The 19442-nt window shown below is 52.0% G+C and overlaps 1 protein-coding gene across 2 annotated transcripts in view; it reads left to right on the top strand.

The window, feature by feature from the left end:
• Window positions 1-19080, top strand: part of SMYD1 (SET and MYND domain containing 1) — a 30966-nt gene extending 11886 nt beyond the window's left edge. Inside the window, exons 5-10 of one of the 2 annotated variants that reach the window (XM_077304734.1) lie at window positions 9491-9529; window positions 13257-13449; window positions 15342-15434; window positions 16697-16860; window positions 18255-18423; window positions 18718-19080. In XM_077304734.1, coding sequence (XP_077160849.1) covers window positions 9491-9529; window positions 13257-13449; window positions 15342-15434; window positions 16697-16860; window positions 18255-18423; window positions 18718-18876 — 817 coding nt within the window. In that variant the 3' untranslated portion in view covers window positions 18877-19080. The remainder of the gene's footprint in view (window positions 1-9490; window positions 9530-13256; window positions 13450-15341; window positions 15435-16696; window positions 16861-18254; window positions 18424-18717) is intronic. The other variant, XM_077304736.1, reaches the window with a different exon arrangement.
• Window positions 19081-19442: the final 362 nt, after the last annotated feature.

Raw genomic sequence — 19442 nt, 5'->3', positions numbered from 1 at the left:
TTGAATGGATACCAGTTCACTCTGCAGTTCCATCCGGGCAAGTCCATGGGCCATGCGGATGCCCTCAGTCGCCTGCCACTCCTGGAGATTGGCACTGACCCCTCACCTACACATTGCATCCTACTGCTGGAGGAGCTACCTGATCGGCCGCTTCATGCCTCTGGCATCGCTGCCGCGTCTGTCTGAGACATCATTGTCAACTGTGTCTTGAACTGGGTGTGTGTGTGTGTGGGGGGGGGGGGGTGGCTGAAGGACAAGCCTTCAGCTGTTTTTGACCCATTCACCACAAGGCAGTACGAACTGTCTGCCCACAAGGGCTGCCTACTGTGGGGGAATTGTGTAGTGGTGCTCCCTAAGCTCTAATCTTGGGTGTTGGTAGCTTTGCATGTCAGCCACCTCGGAATTGTCCACGTGAAGGCTCTGGCAGGCAGCTATGTGTGGTGGTCGGGCATCGACAAGGACATAGAGAACTGGGTCAAGCTCTGCGGCACGTGACAGAAAAATCGCCCAGAGATACCGCAGGCTCCAATACAGGCATGAAAGTTAACTAGAACCGCTTGGTCACAGGTTCATCTGGATTTTGCTGGCCCTTTCCAGGGTCAAATGTTCCTGTTAGTCGTGGACTCATATTCAAAGTGGCTGGAAGTGGCTCCTGTGTCCTTGATGCCTTCCAAGACTGTCATCAATGTCCTGAGGTCTCTTTTTGCATCACACGGACACTGGTCTCAGACAACGGGGCTCAGTTTGTCTCTGAGGAATTCTGTGCCTTCACCTAGAGCCTGCTGCCCCATTCCTTCCATCCACCAATGGACAAGCTGAACGGATGGTGCGATCAACCAAAGACGCATTCAGAAGGATAGTGCATGGAAGCTGGCATCAGAGACTTGCAGAGTGGCTGTTCCACCAGCACAGCACCCCATTGTCAGCCACCGGCCGAAGCCCAGCTGAATACTTAATGGGACGTCGCCTATCCTGGACCGTCTGAACCCAGACGTCACCACAATCTGGCCTCCCATCAGAGAGGCCGATCAGACCCCGCGCTCCTTCGCAAGTCGAGCCGTGTACGTCTGCAACTCCGCGTTGGGTCCCTGCTGGATTCCGGCTACGATTCCACGGAAAACTGGACTGGCGTCATATGAAGTACAGACCAAGGTGGAAACCTGCTACATCACCACATCGACCAGCTGCGGGACCACCTTCCTGCCCTCAACACAGCCTCACCTCAACTCACCAACACGCCAGCTGAACCTGATGACAGCAAGCTAGACGACAACCCCATGGGGAGCAACCCGGAACCAGCACCAGAGGTGCAGACAACCCAGGAGATGCCAGAGACACCAGCCACGCCACCTCCAACATCACCCCAAGAAGAGGCAGTTCTGATGCCTCCCCCAGCCGCTCCTGAACTGAGGCGCTCCACCAGGCACCTTACTGCACCCAAATACCTGGGGGACTTTGTTTGTAACTTGGTGGGTGCCTATCTTAGGGGGGAGGGGTGTTATGTCTGTGGGCATTTGGACACAGATGCAAATGAGCGTTCTCTGCTAGCCAAGGAACTAACCAATCAAGGTACCTGATCACTCTGCCAGAGCCAATCGGATTGCTCTGCTTAAGGGCCAATCAGATTGCTGTGCTTAGAGCCTATCAGAGGCAGGAGCTGGTTGCCTGAAAGGTATAAAAGTGCATGAGTTTGCCTGTTTTTCCCTGTTCAGTAGTTGTAGTTTGTTGCTGGAGTTGCTAAATAAAAAGAGCTGTTCTGAAGAATTGGAGTCTGTGATCACTGGACCCGCCGACATAATAGACTGGGTGGGCCAGCACCATTGAAATACATGAGTGTTACTTAAGGGCCCTTCTTGAGCATTTCCCATTCATTTCCATGAGACTGCATAGGGAATTGTTTCCATAATGGGATTTTGGGATCCCATTTTGGGATATCAACCATCTGCAGTAGATGCATCATTCTTCATTGAAAATGTGAATCATATGGCAATGGTAACAACACTTTCCTGCGAGTAAGCCACAGTAGGATTCTGAATAGATTTGCTTTGGATCTCTTTATTGTGCTACCTCCTGAAGCACTGCTGGAAGTCTGCACACTCCAACAGAGTAATAAACAACAAACAAGGAGAGGCCCATTGAAACAAATCTGAATTACTGCATTGGGATGATCAGAAGCTCCCACAGCTAATACAACTCTCACTGTCTCAAATGAGTTTCTACTATATAAAAATAAATAGAAATAATTAATAATGCTGTAGTGCTATAATGCGAATCATAGTCTAATTGTATGATCTATGATAAGGACTTATCTCTGGGACTTAAATGGGGTTGTTGTTAGGTGCGAAGTTTTGTCTGACCCATCACGACCCCCTGGACAATGATCCTCCAGGCCTTCCTGTCCTCTACCCTTCCCTGGAGTCCATTTAAGTTCACACCAACTGCTTCAGTGACTCCATCCAGCCACCTCATTCTCTGAGGTGGCCAAAGTATTTATCTTCAGGATCTGGCCTTCTAAGGAACAGTCAGGGCTGATCTCCAAGGGACTCGCAAGAGTCTTCTCCAGCACCAGAGTTCAAAAGGCTCAATTCTTTGATGTTCGGCCTTCCTTATGGTCCAACTTTCACCGCCATACATTGCAACTGGGAAGACCATAGCCTTGACTAGTCGCACTTTAGGTAGCAGGGTGATATCCCTGCTTTTTAGGATGCTGTCTAGATTTGCCATAGCTTTCCTCCCCAGGAGCAAGCGTCTTTTAATTTCTTTGCTGCAGTCCCCATCTGCAGTGATCTTGGAGCCCAGGAAAATAAAATCTGTCACTATCTCCATGTCTTCCCCATCTATTTGCCAGAAATTGAGAGGGCCGGATGCCATGATCTTTGTTTTCTTGATGTTGAGTTTCAAGCCAACTTTTGCACTCTCCTTCTTAACCCGCATCAACAGGCTCTTTAGTTCCTCTTCACTTTCTGCCATTAGAGTGGTATCATCTGCATATCTGAGTTGGTTGATATTTCTCCATGCAATCTTGATCCCAATTTGTGATTCATCTAACCCTGCCTTTCTCATGATGTGCTCCTCATACAAGCTAAATAGGCAAGGCGACAGTATACAGCCTTGGCGAACTCAATTTTGATTCTATGCCTTGTTCTCACTGTTGCTTCTTGACCTGCATATAGGTTTCTCAAGAGACAAATAGAATCATAGAATCATAGTTGGAAGGGGCCACACAGGCCATTTAGTCCAACCCCCTGCTCAACGCAGGATTAGCCCTAAGCATCCTAAAGCATCCAAGAAAAATGTGTATCCAACCTTTGCTTGAAGACTGCCAGTGAGGGGGAGCTCACCACCTCCTTAGGCAGCCTATTCTACTGCTGAACTACTCTGTGAAAAATCTTTTCCTGATATCTAGCCTATATCGTTGTACTTGTAGTTTAAACCCATTACTGCGTGTCCCCTCCTCCGCAGCCAACAGAAACAGCATCCTGCCCTTCTCCAAGTGACAACCTTTCAAATACTTAGGGCCTTTTCGCACAGGGATCTTTGTTGCAAATTGTTTGCGGAATGAAAAATCGCCATTTAAAATAGTGGAATTCGTCGTTATGCATACCTGCCTTTGTAGTGGAATCAGTTGCGTTTTTTAGCGTTTCCCACAGGCTTCCGGTCTCGGCAGAAATCGCTAGAAAGGAAGCGCTATTGCCAAGCTCGTCCCGCCCCTGGCCGTCAAGCAGCCAATGGGCAGCCGTTAGCATGCTCCCAAACAGCCCCTTTCCCTTTAAGAAAGGTTTTTTTTAAAAAAAAACGACCCATAGCAACGAATCTAGGTAGATTCGTTGCTACGGAGAGACCCATCCAGCTGCCTAATGTGAGCTGTCGTTTGATTGTATGATCGTTTGCACGCTGCCTCGAGTGATAAAAAAAAAATCCCCCCCCCCTCTCACGGGCTCGATTTTCGGCTGAATTTATTTGTAAAAAATAAAGGGACTTTATTTCAGCAAACGGGCTTTTCAGTGGTTTGTGCTTAGTGACTAAAAGTGAAGGACTGAAGCCAGGGAAGCCTCTAAACAGAAAGAGGCTCGCCGGTGCGTTTATCCCCGCTCGCTCGGAGAAAAAAAAATGGCGATCGCTTCGCCGGAAGTTTGGAGGAGAGAGCCAGGGGGAGGGACTTTGAAGAACCAGCAACAATGGTAACGCACAGGTCTTTAGCGCTACTGTTGCAGATTGGTTGCAGGAGTGTATCGCTATCCGGAGGGTGAATCCACTTTTCTGGATTCCCCTGAAAGCGCCACAACGAAGCGCTTTTTGCTGATTGGTTTCAGGATTGTTGCAGATTGTCTACGACGTCGTGGGTTATGGCAAATTAGTAGCGTTTCCAAATAGCAACCATTCTGCTACTTTGAAGCCATGCGAAATGGCCCTTAAAGTGGGCTATCATGTCCCCTCTCAACCTCCTTTTCTCCAGGCTGAACATTCCCAAGTCCCTCAACCTATCTTCATAGGGCTTGGTCCCTTGGCCCCAGATCATCTTCGTCGCCCTCCTCTGTACCCTTTCAATTTTATCTACGTCCTTCTTGAAGTGAGGCCTCCAGAACTGCACACAGTACTCCAGGTGTGGTCTGACCAGTGCCGTATACAATGGGACTATGACATCTTGTGATTTTGATGTGATGCCCCTGTTGATACAGCCCAAAATGGCATTTGCTGGATGGGGTATTTTACTAGGGGTTTTATGTGTATTGTATATTGTTATTGTGTTATGACCGCCCCAAGCCTCCAGGGAGGGGCGGGATATAAATCAAATTAATTAATTAATTAATTAATTAACAGGAACGATAATTTTAACAGAACCCATCAGGGAGGTGTGACTTGTTCAGGTCTGAGGGGGTGACCAGTGGGTGCTGTTGGGTCTGTTGGCCTCAAGCAAATGCCTGGTGGAGGAGTCACCTTCTGCAGGTCACCTATGTTTCAAGGTCAAGGAAGCCGGTCTGAGGTCTCACAGCCACCCTTGTGGTGGAAAAGGTACCTGATTGCCCCACTAACTGTGTGCAGATGTCAGGCTCACTCCCACAGTCGAGTTAGGCCATGCCAATTTTTTTAGGGTGCCAAATGGATAGTTTGGGCCTCTAACAGAATCCCAATCATTTATTTGAACACCAGCCCATCAATATGTATCACCATAATCATTTTTATTGTTATTATTATTTTATATTGCCTGTCTTTCATAATGGGCTTGGGACAGCGTATAAAAAAGGTAAAGGTATCCCCTGTGCGAGCACCGGGTCATGTCTGACCCTTGGGGTGATGCCCTCCAGCGTTTTCATGGCAGACTCAATACGGGGTGGTTTGCCAGTGCCTTCCCCAGTCATTACCGTTTACCCCCCAGCAGCAAGATGGGTACTCATTTTACCGACCTCGGAAGGATGGAAGGCTGAGTCAACCTCGAGCCGGCTGTTGGGATCGAACTCCCAGCCTCATGGGCAGAGCTTTCAGACTGCATGTCTGCAGCCTTACCACTCTGCGCCACAAGAGGCCCATGGGGCAGCATATAACATAGTTAAAACACACAGAACTCTTCCTTTGTTTAAAAAAGGAAACCATCCAATCCCTATCAATGAAACAGTGAGATGTCTAACCACCACCTCCGCTAACCCAGCAGCCGTTTGTCATTCCCTGCCTGTTAGTACTGGCGGCTGCATCTGCCCAGGGGCACGGAAGGAGGCGCCTGAGGGAGGCCCATTTCACAAGGTTGCTCGGGCCTCAACCACAGGCCTGGCAGAAGTGCGATAGCTCCTTAGGGCCCTGGTAGGAGCGGGCTGCTCGTTCTCTGTGGAGGGGGCATGGCATGAGCCCTGGGGAGTCTGGGCCTGTCTGGGGGAATCTGGTCGTTCCACGGTGATCTCTGCGTAGGCGATGTGTGTGGTGTCTGGGGACAGATGGGTGCTGAGAGGAGAGGAAGCTTCAGACCTCTCTCTGGCACTCGCCTTGGAGCCCGGGGCCCCGGCAGTGGAGCAGCTGGGTCACGAGGAGGTTGCCTTCTAGAACAGAATAGAATAGAATTTAATTTTTAGACCACCGTTCGCCAGTTAGGTCTCACGACGGTTTACAACATAAAAACAATTAATATACAAAAAAACCTCAAGGTTACATACATCATATAAGCAGCAGTGGTCACAATTCTAATTCCAGTTTCCCAATTTCCCCTATGATCAGCATGGTGGGAAAACCCCATTCAGAAGAAGGTGGGAGCCAAGCCAGTGGATAACGATCTCCATGTTAGAGATTTCAGTGTTGGAGGGGATCCTCAGATGGACTAACAGGGAACTGCCCTGGCCTCAACCATGCGTCTGGCGGAAGAGCTCTGTCTTGCAGGCCCTGCGGAAAGCTGTTAACTCCGACAGGGCCCTTAGCTCTTCCGGGAGCTCATTCCACCAGGTTGGGGCCAGAGCCAGGCGAACTTCTCGGGGGCCCGGGACAACCAGTAAATTCATACCCGCAGAGCGGAGTGCTCTGTGGGGCGCATAAGCAACCAATCGGACCCGCAGGTAAATGAGACCCAGGCCGCGTATAGCCTTAAAGGTCAATATCAGAACCTTGAACTTGACTCGGAACCAGGCTGGTAACCAGTGCAGATGACGAAGCACTGGCTGAATATGGGCCCTCCAAGATGTTCTAGTGAGGACCCTGGCAGCCGCATTTTGGACCAGCTGTAACTTCCGAATCAAAGACAAGGGAAGGCACACGTAGAGCGAGTTATAGAGTCTAATCTGGAAGTGACGGTTGCATGGATCACTGTGGCCAGGTGTTCTGAGGACAGGTAGGGCGCTAGTAGCCGGGCTTGGCAAAGATGGAAAATCGCCGTCCGAGCTACATTGGTGACCTGAGCCTCCGTGGAAAGGGAGGCATCAAAGGTCATCTGCAAATTTCTGGGAACTGGTGCAGGTATTAATTGCACCCCGTCCAGGCATGGGAGGCACGCTTCCCTCTTCTTCCCAGCCACAGGACCTCCGTCTTGGAGGGGTTGAGTTTCAGGCGACTCTGCCTGAGCCATCCAGCCATTGCTTCCAAACAGCTGGCGAAAGTATCCGAGACGGAGTCCGGCCAGTCGACCATTAGGAAGTAGAGCTGGGTGTCATCCACATATTGGTGACATCCCAGCCCATAGCCCTGAACCAGCTGGGCTAGAGGGCGCATATAGATGTTAAAAAGTGTAGGGGAGAGTATCGCCCTGTGTGTGTGGAACCCACACGGGAACTCACAAGGACTCGACATGACCCTTTGCATCCGGTTCTGGAGAAAGGAGGCCAGCCATTGAAGCGCTGTACCTCTTATTCCAGCTCCGGCGAAGCGGTGTACCAATAGCTTGTTTTTGACCACATCAAATGTGGCCGACAGATCTAAAAGCACGAGAATGGCAGAACTGCCCCGATCCAGCTGTCGTCGGATATCATCCATCAGGGCGACCAGCATGGTCTCCACCCCATGGCCAGGGTGGAAGCCAGACTGGTATGGGTCGAGGGCTGAAGTTTCCTCCAAGAACCCTAGGAGTTGGTCCGCTGCGGCCCGCTCTATCACCTTACCCAGGAACACCAAATGCGAAACTGGGCGGTAACTGGCGGGGTTCCGCGGGTCCAATGATGGCTTTTTCAGTAAAGGGCATACCACTGCTTCCTTGAGCCCCTTGGGAAACTCTCCAGATGTTAAGGAGAGGTTGACAATCTCCCTCAAGGGGCCTCCTATCCGCTGGTCGCCCGATTTGAGCAGCCAGGACGGACAGGGATCCAAGGGGCAAGTGGTTCTAGAGTGGGGTGGCATGACATGACATGAAGGTGGGGCTGATGGGGAATATATTGATCTGTAAGGATATTGCAAAATAGTCTCAACAAGAATCATTCATTCATTCATTCATTCATTCATTCATTCATTCATTCATTCATTCATTCATTCATATACCACCTCTCACTGCGACCTCTCATGGCGGAGTACTTGGAACAGCAGAACTCGTACATTTAAACACGTCTAACAATAAGAACAGAGGGTGTAATAAACAAGAACAGGTGAATAGCAGTCAAAACTTGGGACTCTGTGCCCGGGGTAATGAATCAGGTCACAGGGGGAGACAGCAACAGGGCTTTAGGTCGGGTTGTGTGGAGGGAGGGTCAGGGTTGCTTGACAGGGGGACCACATTTGAGGGAAGTATCATGTGCTGAGTTTGTTTTTTCAATAAATTGCTTTTGCTAAACATGCCAAGCCTGTTTATTTGAGAAGCTGACTGGGAGTGTGACCTGCAGGTCCTGGCCTGAGTAGGGCTCTGAAGGTCAAGACCAACACCTTGAACCCGATATAGGACTTGACTAGGAGCCAATGCAGCTGCTGGAGGGCCAGGCGAATATGTGCCCTCCTTGGGGTCCTCGTAAGGAATCGGGCAGCTGCATTTTGCACCAGCTGTAATTTCTGGGTCAGGACCAAGAGTAGCCAGGCGTAGGGTGCGTTCCAGTAGCTCAGCCTGGAGGTGACTGTGGTATGGATCTCCTGGGCTAGACAGGGCACTATTAGCTTTGCCTGGTACTCAGGGATGAAAGGCCGGCGTACTATGTTTGTGGTCCGAGCCTCTGTCGACAGGGGGCTCAGATACCCAATTCCTGACGGTGTGCAACAATGTCCGTTGCATCTAGGCAGGGGAGCTGTGCTTCCCCTGCTGGTTGCTTTCTTGCTCAGCCATCGGACCTCTCTCTTCGAGGGGCTGTCAGTTCTGTCAGACCCACTCAGCCACGGCCTCCGGACCCCTGGCCAACGCCATACCCTGGGTGCATCCGGCTTGCCACCCCTCAGTAGAAAGAGCAGGGTGTCTTCAGCATTCTGATGGCATTCCAGTCCAAAGGCCTGGGCCAGCTGTGCCAGGGGGCACCCATAAATGTTGAACGACATCGGGGAGAGAATCGCACCCTGGGGCACTCCACGTGGGGTGAGTAATGCGCAGCAGTGAGACTGCTCTGACCTGACCTTGGGGAAAGGAGATCAGCCACTGAAGAAGTGGACTCTGCCTGCGATCTGCTGCAGCCCTTCCTGAGGTTTGGGGAGGCCCTTGGTCTTGCCGTACTCTCACCGGCCATTTGTTTGACCTTCCCCCGCTTCAGCCACAATGGGGTTGGCACTTGAACCCTGCCTAGGCGAGATCACACAGCTTGTGGCCCTGTTGAGACTGGCTGGCATCATTTTGTGTGGACAAAGAAACACAGCCATTTTCCAGGTTTGCCTCACGCAATTGCGAACCCAGATTGTTGAGGGCATCACTTGGAAACATGCAGGCTGCCCTGTTCACACAAGATGGGGGTGGGTGGGTCACACCATCTCCTCCTGCTGGAGCCCCCAAACTGCAAGGACTGAGGAGGGCTTCTGTTGGACCAGAGGGGCCAATTTGTGTTCAATGTGCAAATTGTGTTTGCTTTTCTCCAGTTTGTACCATGTGACATTGCCGTTGTCTGTTTTTCCCTTTCAGTCATGAGGCTGTGAGAGCCATGTTCCACACCCAGATGAGGTTGGTTGGTCTTGTAAGCATAATATTTCCCCTCACAACCTGTATTGACACCACAGTCGATAATAGCAAGCTTTAGAGATGTCTGTTAGTCTGTTAGTGTTTTTAACCTCCCAATGTGCATCCCTTTCCTTTACACAAAGTCTCACCAAACCCAGTCCTTCTGTTTCTCCCCCCCCCCCCCCCAGTTTTTGTAGTGGACTATTTTTTTTCAAGTCAAAAGGAGTGTTGAATAATATCTTGAAATGTTCCATTCCATGGCAGGACAAAAAGTGCTTGTCTTTCAGGGGCTGAGAAGATCATCTCATGTAAATGTAGGCAGCGGAGTATGCTTGGTGTCCGTCCCTCTTCAGGTCTGGCTTCTTCCAGCTGAGCAGGCATGACTGGCAGGCATATAATTTCTGTGACTGGCTCTTCAGCCCCATCCATCTTTTCTCCCCCTTCGCCTGAACTGTGTCGCCTCTGTGGCTGCCTCTCCAGAGTGGCCCCCTGCGTCCTTTCTTGCAGCCCTCTGGCCACCCTCTCCCTTCCTCTCCTGATGCCTGCTCTGCTGCGTCTGCCTCGCCTGGCCTTTGAGCAGGAGATCCCTGCCACAACCACAACCACAATGAGCCTTATGGCCACTGATGGCCTGGCTGGTCATCGGCATCCTTGGGCTATGGCCCACAGCAGAGCCCCCCAGTCCAACGCGAGTCCAGGAGAAGACCGACTGCAGGCCAAAGAGAGAGAGAGAGAGAGAGAGTGTGTGTGTATGTGTGTGTGTGTGTGTGTGGTGGAAGCGGAGGTGGTTCCAGGGACGAAGGCTGTCTGATACAGATGCCAAGGAGACAGTTCAGCTGAGCACTTTTTAATACCAGTGGACAGACTTTCAGTTCCTCGAGATTTCAGCATAAGAGATTTGAGCAAGGGCTGAGCGAATGCACCAGTTGTATGCTTTTTTGCCTATAACTTTGTTGGGTGCATCAAAAATCCATTTTAAAGTGCACAAAGCTGCTCTGGGAAGAGGGCAAACGGGGTTGAGAGGGTTGTGGCCTGATAGTCACAAGCCAGCCGGTGCCCTGCTCAGAGGGCCTCTGCTCCCAATGGCAAAACCGGTTTCCTGGCTGCTTTACAAGGGAAAGGAAGACTGACTGCAGTGTGGTGAGAGTACTCCCAGACCACAGAGGCCTGTGGTTTTTTGGTGTATCTGATCACAAGCTAATACCTGATTCATTGGATGGCTGGGAGCAGATGCATCAGTTCAAAGCAAACCAAGAAATCAAAGCCATGTCATACTTTTGTTCAGGACCAACCAAAATAACAACACGCTATGCAAGAGTCCAGAACTCTTGATCAGGCATGACATTAAAAAAAGAGAAAGGGTGTGCAGGGTGGGGGGGTGGAGGAGTAGAGGGGAGGGGAGGGAGACGTCTCAGTGGGCAGGCCTGGTCTTTCCAGAAGCCTTTGCGTTGGCCTCTTCTTTTGGGAAGGCCACAGGTACCCCCTGGCACCAGCACCCCCTCTCATTCTGCCTGCTGCTCAGCATGTCACACAGCGTGCCCGAGAAGAAGGAAGCCTGGGAGCTCTTTCCCCCGTCCAGAGAATGCAGCTTGGGAAGGAGTTCCGGACAACTCTGGGGTCCCCAATGGGTGTTCTTCATAAAGGTCATTTTGTGGCTGTTGTTATTGGTTGCTCTGCCTCTGAAACACAGTGGGGTTGAAACGTGTCAACCATCATCCTTTGCTCTTTAGAATGTGCCGGGCGCTTCCTGGAGGCCCAGGGGTCAGACCACGGACACTGCTGCTTGGAAGCAGAACTCTGGCCCTTGCAAAGGGCTGCCCGAGGCCGTATCCGGACTGGCCTTGCAGGATGATCAGGCATTGTTGTTCCCCTCATGGCCTTCCAAGGGCAGGAGCACCCCTGTTTTGAACCTGCGCCAGCTTACAAGTACTAGGGTGACGGAAATTAAAAGAACAACTAAAAATATTCAAAATGAGCTTCTCCCTCATAAAACAAGCTTCTGATTTTAAAAGCCAAAGTAATGCAACATTTGCTCCCTGAAAAGAATAGCAGTCACTAGTCAGATGCACTCTTTCTCTGCTTAAAATTGCATGCAGACACCTTTGGTTTGTTTGTTCTTTGTAAATGAACATTTTATTCATTCCGAGCCTTGTTTGGACCGCAGCCCTTGGAGCAGCAAGAATGTGTGTGCCTGCCAGCCCTGCCTTGTCTCTTTGCAGTGTGTTGTTAGAGATGGAAACAGGTCAGATTTCCACTACAGGCCAGCCACAACTACCAGCAGACCATTCCCTGGACTACATTCTGCAAATAACGTGTGTGTGTGTGTGTGTGTGTGGGGGGGGACTCCAAAGGGGGGGAGGGTATGACTCTGTGCTCATTGAAGGACAGCCTGTGGGACTGAGGGCCCCTTGGCCAAAACTCTTCTCATTCTAGACCCCCTACCTAGGGATGCAGGCATGGGAGTCCCCTCCCCTCCTCAGGGAAATGATTAAGCAAGCCTGTCCCTGCAGGGGAAAGACAGGGGCACACTGACCTTTGCCTCAGTTCTGCCAACCAGAAACAGTGCCTGTGAACAGAAATTGTGGCATGGTGTTAATATGTCCTTCTAGATGGGAACATGGCCAGTGTTATGTGTGACGGGACAGTCCTCACCCCCAATGGTGCGTCTTTTCTGCCAGAACAGGGTCCACCAGCCTTTTGAGCCTGGAGGGACCTTGGCAATTCTCACACAGTGTGGTGGACGCAAGTCATGCTGAGGGTGACGCGAAATGGCCGCTGCAGTAGACCGAGCCACCCCCAAAATGTTCCCTCCCACAGCGAAGACGCTCGTGGTACGGTGGCAGCTAGTGTTGAAGCAATGCTTTCAAAAACCTCCGCAGCCAATTAAAACTCCAACGCCCACCAGAACTTGCAGAACAAAAACCTGTCCTGGTGGGTCCCCTGCCCTTGGAGTGTGTCTGCCGGCACCCAAGTGGGATCCTTTCCCTGGAAACTCACCTAATCTTGGAAATGACCATTCCTGGAGACTCAGCAACAGACTCCGGGGCGCTTGGGCCATTTTTCATCATGGCTTAGATCAGGGGTAATCAAACTGCGGCCTTCCAGATGTCCATGGACTACAATTCCCATGAGCCCCCTGCCAGCGAACGCTGGCAGGGGGCTCATGGGAATTGTAGTCCATGGACATCTGGAAGGCCGCAGTTTGATTATCCCTGGCTTAGATGGAAGCCACACAAAAGCTGTTCTGCACTTTCCAACGAAAAGGAACGGACAAAAATGGTAGCTTTACCTGCACATCTACAGAAGCAGAGAAATATTATAGGAAGTTGCACCGATTGCATAACCCAGCTTTGTAAGACCCCCAAAGCAAGCAGTGAAGGCCTGATAGTCATGAAGATTGACTTGAAACCTCCTGGCAGGAGGACGGTGCCCTGAAGAGGTCCTACATTAGGCCAGCGGAATCAGGCCCCTGCACATAAATTAAGCGAAATAAGATAAACCATAAACATCTGTTTCACTTTTGCAATTACACAGGTTGCAGAATTGACCTTTTCTTGTTGCAAAGTTACAGGATTGCAGAACTCATGGTCCAGAATTTAAGGGGTTTTAAAAGCAGAGTCAAGGCCCCTCCCTTCCTGGATAGATGCACGCCCCTCAGGAATGTAACTCTGGCGGGGGGCAGGCCCTTTCCATTACTTATTCCTTCCTCTTTGGTTGTTTCAATAACCAGGATAGAGCTGCGGGCTTTGGGAAAGATCTCCCCAGGGGAAGAGCTGACCGTTTCGTATGTGGATTTCCTCGGTGTCAGTGAAGACCGGAGACAGCAGCTGAAGAAGCAGTACTATTTCGACTGCACCTGCCGGCACTGCCAGGAAGGGATCAAAGATGACCTGAAGCTGGCTGTTAAGGAGGGAGAGGAGAAGGTCAGTTCAAGGGCTGGGGAGGACCCACGGCCAGAGGCAAACAGACAAGGGGGCAAGGCAGGGCAGAAAACTCTCTGCAGCAGATAAAAGGCCCAAGCGGCACCTGAGGAAGGCAGTGGCGGGGGGGGGGGGCTCCTGAGTGTTTATAAACCCTCCCCCCGCTGCCAATCCAACTGGCCTCCCCAGGGCTCCTGGACGCTCATCTTGCTCTTGTCTGATAGCCCAACCCCGCTCTGGAGGAATGGGGCACCCTCTGGAGGAATGGGGCTGCTGGCTTCACAGGGAACGGTCCCCACATGCTGCCAGTTCTGGGGGGCATAGCCAATTTTCACTGGGGGCCTTCTAGATCTGTTGGGCTCAGGGCTGCCTGGCAGGGGCGAGAAGGAGGGGGTTCTGACTGGTGGGGCTGCAGGAGAGGCTGGGAGGCAAGAGAAGGGCTCTCGTGGGGAAGCCTGTGCCCCCACTCCCCCATGAGCAGCCCTGGAGAAAGGAGGAAGCCTTCATGGCAGGTCTCAGGCTCTGGACCAAGGCCGGCTTCCCTGGTGGAGGAACACAGTGGAGCGCCACAGCCACATGTGGAAACAGGCAGCTGGGCTGCTTGGCCGATGAGCAATATTCAGAACACAGCCAAGGAGGGCAGCCAAGCTCCCTGGGGGGACCCGGGACAGCTCAGAGCACTGGCCTTCTTGATCCCCACCCCCACATTTGCTTTCCCGGGTGAGGCTTGGGCCAAGGTGCTCCTGGCACTGCCACCCCCCCTCAGCAATGTGACATTGGGCCCTGCTGGCCTTGGTCTGTGGGGTGCGGTGGGGGGCGATCCCTGCCAGGGGTGGCCAGCACCTTCACCCCGTCTTGGGAGAAGCATGCGCAGAGCGGAGGGGAGCATCACTCTGCCTCACTTTCCCCTTCACAGACAACGCAGTTGGCTGGGGCATTTGAGTAGGATTGCTCTGGTCACAAAGTGCTCCCCTTCCCCCAGCCCAGGGGTAGTCAAACTGCGGCCCTCCAGATGTCCATGGACTACAATTCCCAGGAGCCCCCTGCCAGCGAATGCTGGCAGGGGGCTCCTGGGAATTGTAGTCCATGGACATCTGGAGGGCCGCAGTTTGACTACCCCTGCCCCAGCCAGTCACCAGCTGAGGTTCCTGAAAGGCAATAAAGTCCTGCAGGTCTTGTTCTCAAGTACCCATGCAGAGAATGGCAGCCTGCAGCTTTTTATTAACAAAGCTTATTTAGGCCAGAGAAGAAATTCCCTAGGACCCTTATGGGGGGGGGGGGAAGGGGTATGGCCTAGTGATGGGTGGGCTGGGTGTGGTGGGCAGGCTGTGGGAAGCCACACCCCGTCCCCCTTCAGAGAATCAAGCATGGCAACACACAAGCCTATTGAACGAAGCAAGAGTATCTTCTGAAGCTCACGTCGATGTGACCTGATCATTGTGGATCATTGGCTGGTTCAATAGGATCATTGTGCTTAAGTGTTCCTGAGCCCCATTCCCGTGTTTCAGCGAACACCCCTGTAGCTTCCCTGTGTGGAAGGAAGAGCCAGTATGCCTTCACTTGACAAGTGAGACTGGGGGCCAGCTAAGTGTGGAGCTGCAAGGACACGTTCAGCTGTCCGTGCAGGGAAGGTAGCACGACAATTAGAATGCAAGACCGAAAGGGGCAAACTCAGCATGCAAACTCTGGCTGGTGCTGTTGGAGGGAACGGAATTGTGTTCTCCGGAGAAACAACCTTGGTCCCATGACGGCTGGCCAGGATGCTGAAGCCCCGGATGGTTTACTACTAAATTCCACAAAGTGATAGCCAGACCTGCCATCTGTGCACTCTCTGGGGGTCTGGCAGGCAAAGGATGTGTGGGCACGCTGCCCTGGTTTCCTTTGGTCTTTTTCAGCCTTCCCAGGAGAAAGTGGACGAGGTCATCCAGTTCTCAAAGGACACTCTGGAAAAGGTTGACAAAGCTCGGTCTGAGGGGATTTACCATGAAGTAAGTTGGGGAGCGGGGCAGAGCTTATGCAGACCTCCTTCTGAAAGTTAGGGGTGGGACCTAGGCTTCCCCATATCTCTCAATCGTGTTATTCTGTGTGTGTGTGGGTGGGGATAGAAGCCATCTCCCCCCCCCCAGAAGGCCTGAGGGAAAAGTCTGACTGAGGACCTCTCATGGGTTGGAGATCACCAACCTGTTTAACTTTGCAGAGGGGCAGAGGGAATGAGACAGACTCAGACTGCGGATGGCCTTAAAAGTTAAAACCAAAACCTTAAACTTGGTCTGGAACACAACTGGCAACCAATGCAGCTGCCTACTCTTGCCGTGAGCCGCCTCGTGTCTCTCCCCCCACAGTCCTCCTTGCACCTGCCTGTGAATGCAGCACGGGGTGATGCCGCCTCTGGTGACGTATCACTTCTGAAAGTGTGACAAAGAGGCGTGGTTAGCTGACGTCACTTCCGGGGCTCCTTGAAGCCTGAAAAATTATTATAGGGGCTCCTCCATGGTCAAAAGGTTGAAAAATACTGCTTTAGATTCTCTGCTCCAAGCAGTATTGCATTCAGCTTCTTAGCTGCCACGTGGCACTGTCGGCTCTTATTCCACTTACTGTCTGCCAGAACTCCTCAGTCCCTTTCAGGTGTCCTACGAGCAAGCCAGGAATCCCCCTTCTTCTACTGACGCATCACATTATTATGCCCCAAAGGTAATACTTGACCCTTCTCCCTAGTGAGGCTCATTCTGGTAGCGAGGGCCCGATTTCCCCATAGGCCCCTCACCCAATTTAGTGTCACTTGCAAATTTGATCAATATACCCTCTGTTGCCTCATCTGAACTGGCCCCAGCACCCTCTATAGACAGCCAATTAAAAATCCATTTGATTGTAACCCTGTCCATGCCATTTTTTACCCGCTGTATCCATCACATTTCCTGCATCTACTCAACTAGTCACTCTGCCTTTCTCAATTTTTTTGCTAGTGAGAAATCCCTGAAATGTTCTTCAGTCTTTGAGAAACCCCCCAAGTGGCACAATTGAGCAGGATATAGTTGGGAAGCACTGCTAGGTACAGGCCCACCCAGGGACCCCCTTCCCTCCCCTCCAGGTCCGCCATTGGCTGTTTTGTCTGAATAAACCCGGGCTGCCTCTGAGTGCCTTTGCTGCTGTGGCTGGGGCAGGAGATGCTTTTCCCAGGGGTGGCTGCTGGAGGGAGGGAGGGAGGCAGGGCGGCCTGGCAGGGCCTGGTGTTTCCCCTTTGTTTCCGGAGGTGGTGAAGCTGTGCCGGGAGTGTCTGGAAAAGCAGGAGCCGGTGCTGGGCAACACCAACATCTACCTGCTGCGGATCCTCAGCATCTTGTCCGAAGTTCTCTCTTACCTCCAGCACATCAACGAGGCAGCTGGCTACTCGAAGCAGATGGTGGAGGGTTACATGTACGTGGTCCAAGTCTCGTTCTTCGGCCCGCATTTAAGGCAACATATCCAGTAACTCTTATTTGTGTACCAGTACAAGTAAGGTCTTCTCAGCATTGTGTGTGTGTGTGTGTGTGTGTGGGGGGGAAGCGGGCAAAGTCACTTCAAACACCGGCACATGATTCCTTCCTGTGGGGGAGAATAGCAGCCCCTTGTTTGTTCATATGTATTTATATTTATTTATTATGTTATATGTCTGTACCGCCATCCTTTAAGGCTCTGTACCGCCATCCCTTAAATCAGGGGTAGTGAAACTGCGGCCCTCCAGATGTCCATGGACTACAATTCCCATGAGCCCCTGCCAGCGAATGCTGGCAGGGGCTCATGGGAATTGTAGTCCATGGACATCTGGAGGGCCGCAGTTTCACTACCCCTGCCTTAAATCATAGGGGAGTTCATTACAACCATAATAACCATAATCACAACTGTAACAGCAAAAACCAGTATTGACCAACAGTAGCATAACAATTAGCAATGCAATAAAACTTTTCAAGCAGAACTTGTATGGGGGGGGTGGTCAGTTGGGTTCAGGATGTGGAGGATGTCTGTGATGGGGGGGGGACCAGCTATATGGTGTAGGTCTGTCGGCCCCAGTCCCAGAGCCCATCCTCTTGTCTCCATTCTCAAAGATCAGTTCTGTGGGGTAAAGTCTGTCCTCACCTGCTTCCGTCAGAAGGTGCTGCTGGAGAATGCTGGGCTGTTGGGAATTGGCTCTGTTGACCTGTCAGTTTCTTGGAGACATTCCCCCCCCTCAAAAAAAAAAGAAAAAAGACAAGGCTTGCCCAGACAGCAGACATAAACTCTTGCCCGGCTACTGACTCCCCTGCAGTTGTTCTTGAAGGCCATTGGGGAATTTCTGGGGAAGAAGGCCAGGACCTGGGTGCAGATAGATGTCCTGCAGGTTACTTGGAGGTAACACTGGCCCTAGAAAGGCCTCACCGTGGCCCCCCCCGGAGAGGGGAAGGAGCGCACAAGATGGGAGGGGTGTTAAGTGAGGGCTAGGGGCAAGCAATGGCCAGCCACCTCCAAAAGTTACCCTTGGATCTTCTGGCTACACAACCGCACCTGCCATATGCTAAAGAATTCCATATAGGGAGGCCAGCCGCCAGGTGGCACCTGGGGATCCCCTGGAATTACAGCTCATCTCCTGGCAACAGAGGTCCATCCCCTCCCCCCAGAACAAATGTCACCGCACCCCATTGAGGCCCTTGCCACCCCCAGCCAGTCCCCCCCCCCCGATTCTCCGCTGGGACCAGACGGTATTCTTCCTCCTTCACACTCAAACCTCCTCCGACGCCATGAAGCCAGTTTGGAAATGCAGACAAATGAAACCACCTATTCCTTTTTTGCTCCAGGAAACTCTACCACCCCAACAACGCACAGCTGGGGATGGCCATGATGCGAGCCGGAGTGACGCACTGGCATGCAGGCTTCATTGAAGTGGGGCACGAGATGCTCTGCAAGGCCTACGCTGTTCTCCTGGTGACCCATGGTCCCAGCCACCCCATTACCAAAGACCTGGAGGTAGGTGGGGTCAGGGACACCGGGAGGCTCCCACTGGGCTTGTTTTGACCCACGCAGAGGCTGGGCCCCTCGGAATCGCAACCCTGCGCGGTGGTGATTCCCCCCCCCCCCCCAGTTCCAACGGTTGGCTGGCATCGTCAGCTCAGCCGCAGGTGGGATCAGCCCCAGCAGCAGCCAAGAGGAACCAAGCAAGCCAGCGAGGACTCCATCAGGGCACTCCACCAATTTCAAGACTGGCTAGGCCGCAGCCCTTCAAGTTTTCTCTCAGGCCTTTCTTTGCTTCCTTCTGTGCAGGCCATGCGTGTTCAGTCAGAGATGGAGCTGCGCATGTTCCAGCAGAATGAATTTATGTACTACAAAATGAGAGAAGCCGCTCTGCAGAACCAAAAAATTCAGGTCATGCCTGAGCCCACAAATGAGGTTCCACCGGGCATCTTCCAAAAGAAGCAATAAGGGCTTAGTGTGGGGTTGGCCCACAGCTGGTGCCATAGCAGCCCTTAGAGCCAGGGAAGGAAATCCACCTGCCTCTGGACCTGTGCATGCCTCCCCCAGATAGAGACCCTTCCTCTGTGAGCTCAGGTGGTCTTAGAAGTATTCCACAGAATATGCCACAGGTTGTATGGCACTGAGAATGGAAATAAAACAAGTCTAATAACACAGAGCTTCCAAATTTATTTCTTTCATCTGGTGTTGTTTCATAGATCTAGGGATGGGATTTCCTCCTACTTCCTGCTTGGGGGAAGGTCAGCACGAGCAGAGGAAGGGGAAAGCACAGGCCAGGAACAGCAGAGGCAGATGGCACCCAGAAGTGGCACTTTCTTCTAGCAGCACCAGCACCTTTTTCAGGGCAGTTCTGTACATTGAAAGAAATACCGTTACACCAGCAAAATTCTGTAATGCTAAAAAATAATGTGCCTCTGGCCATGTCTCACCTTCTGGCTCCCTTGCTTTCGTCTGCCGCCTTCTCGCACTTCTTGCACATGCCTGCTTGAAATGGCGGAAGAGAGCAACGTGCTTTA

Source organism: Paroedura picta, chromosome 11 (genome assembly GCF_049243985.1).
Source record: "Paroedura picta isolate Pp20150507F chromosome 11, Ppicta_v3.0, whole genome shotgun sequence".
In the NCBI taxonomy this organism is placed as follows: Eukaryota; Metazoa; Chordata; class Lepidosauria; order Squamata; family Gekkonidae; genus Paroedura; species Paroedura picta.
The sequence above is the reverse complement of the archived record's forward strand: the minus strand, read 5'-3'. Positions and strand labels throughout refer to the sequence as shown.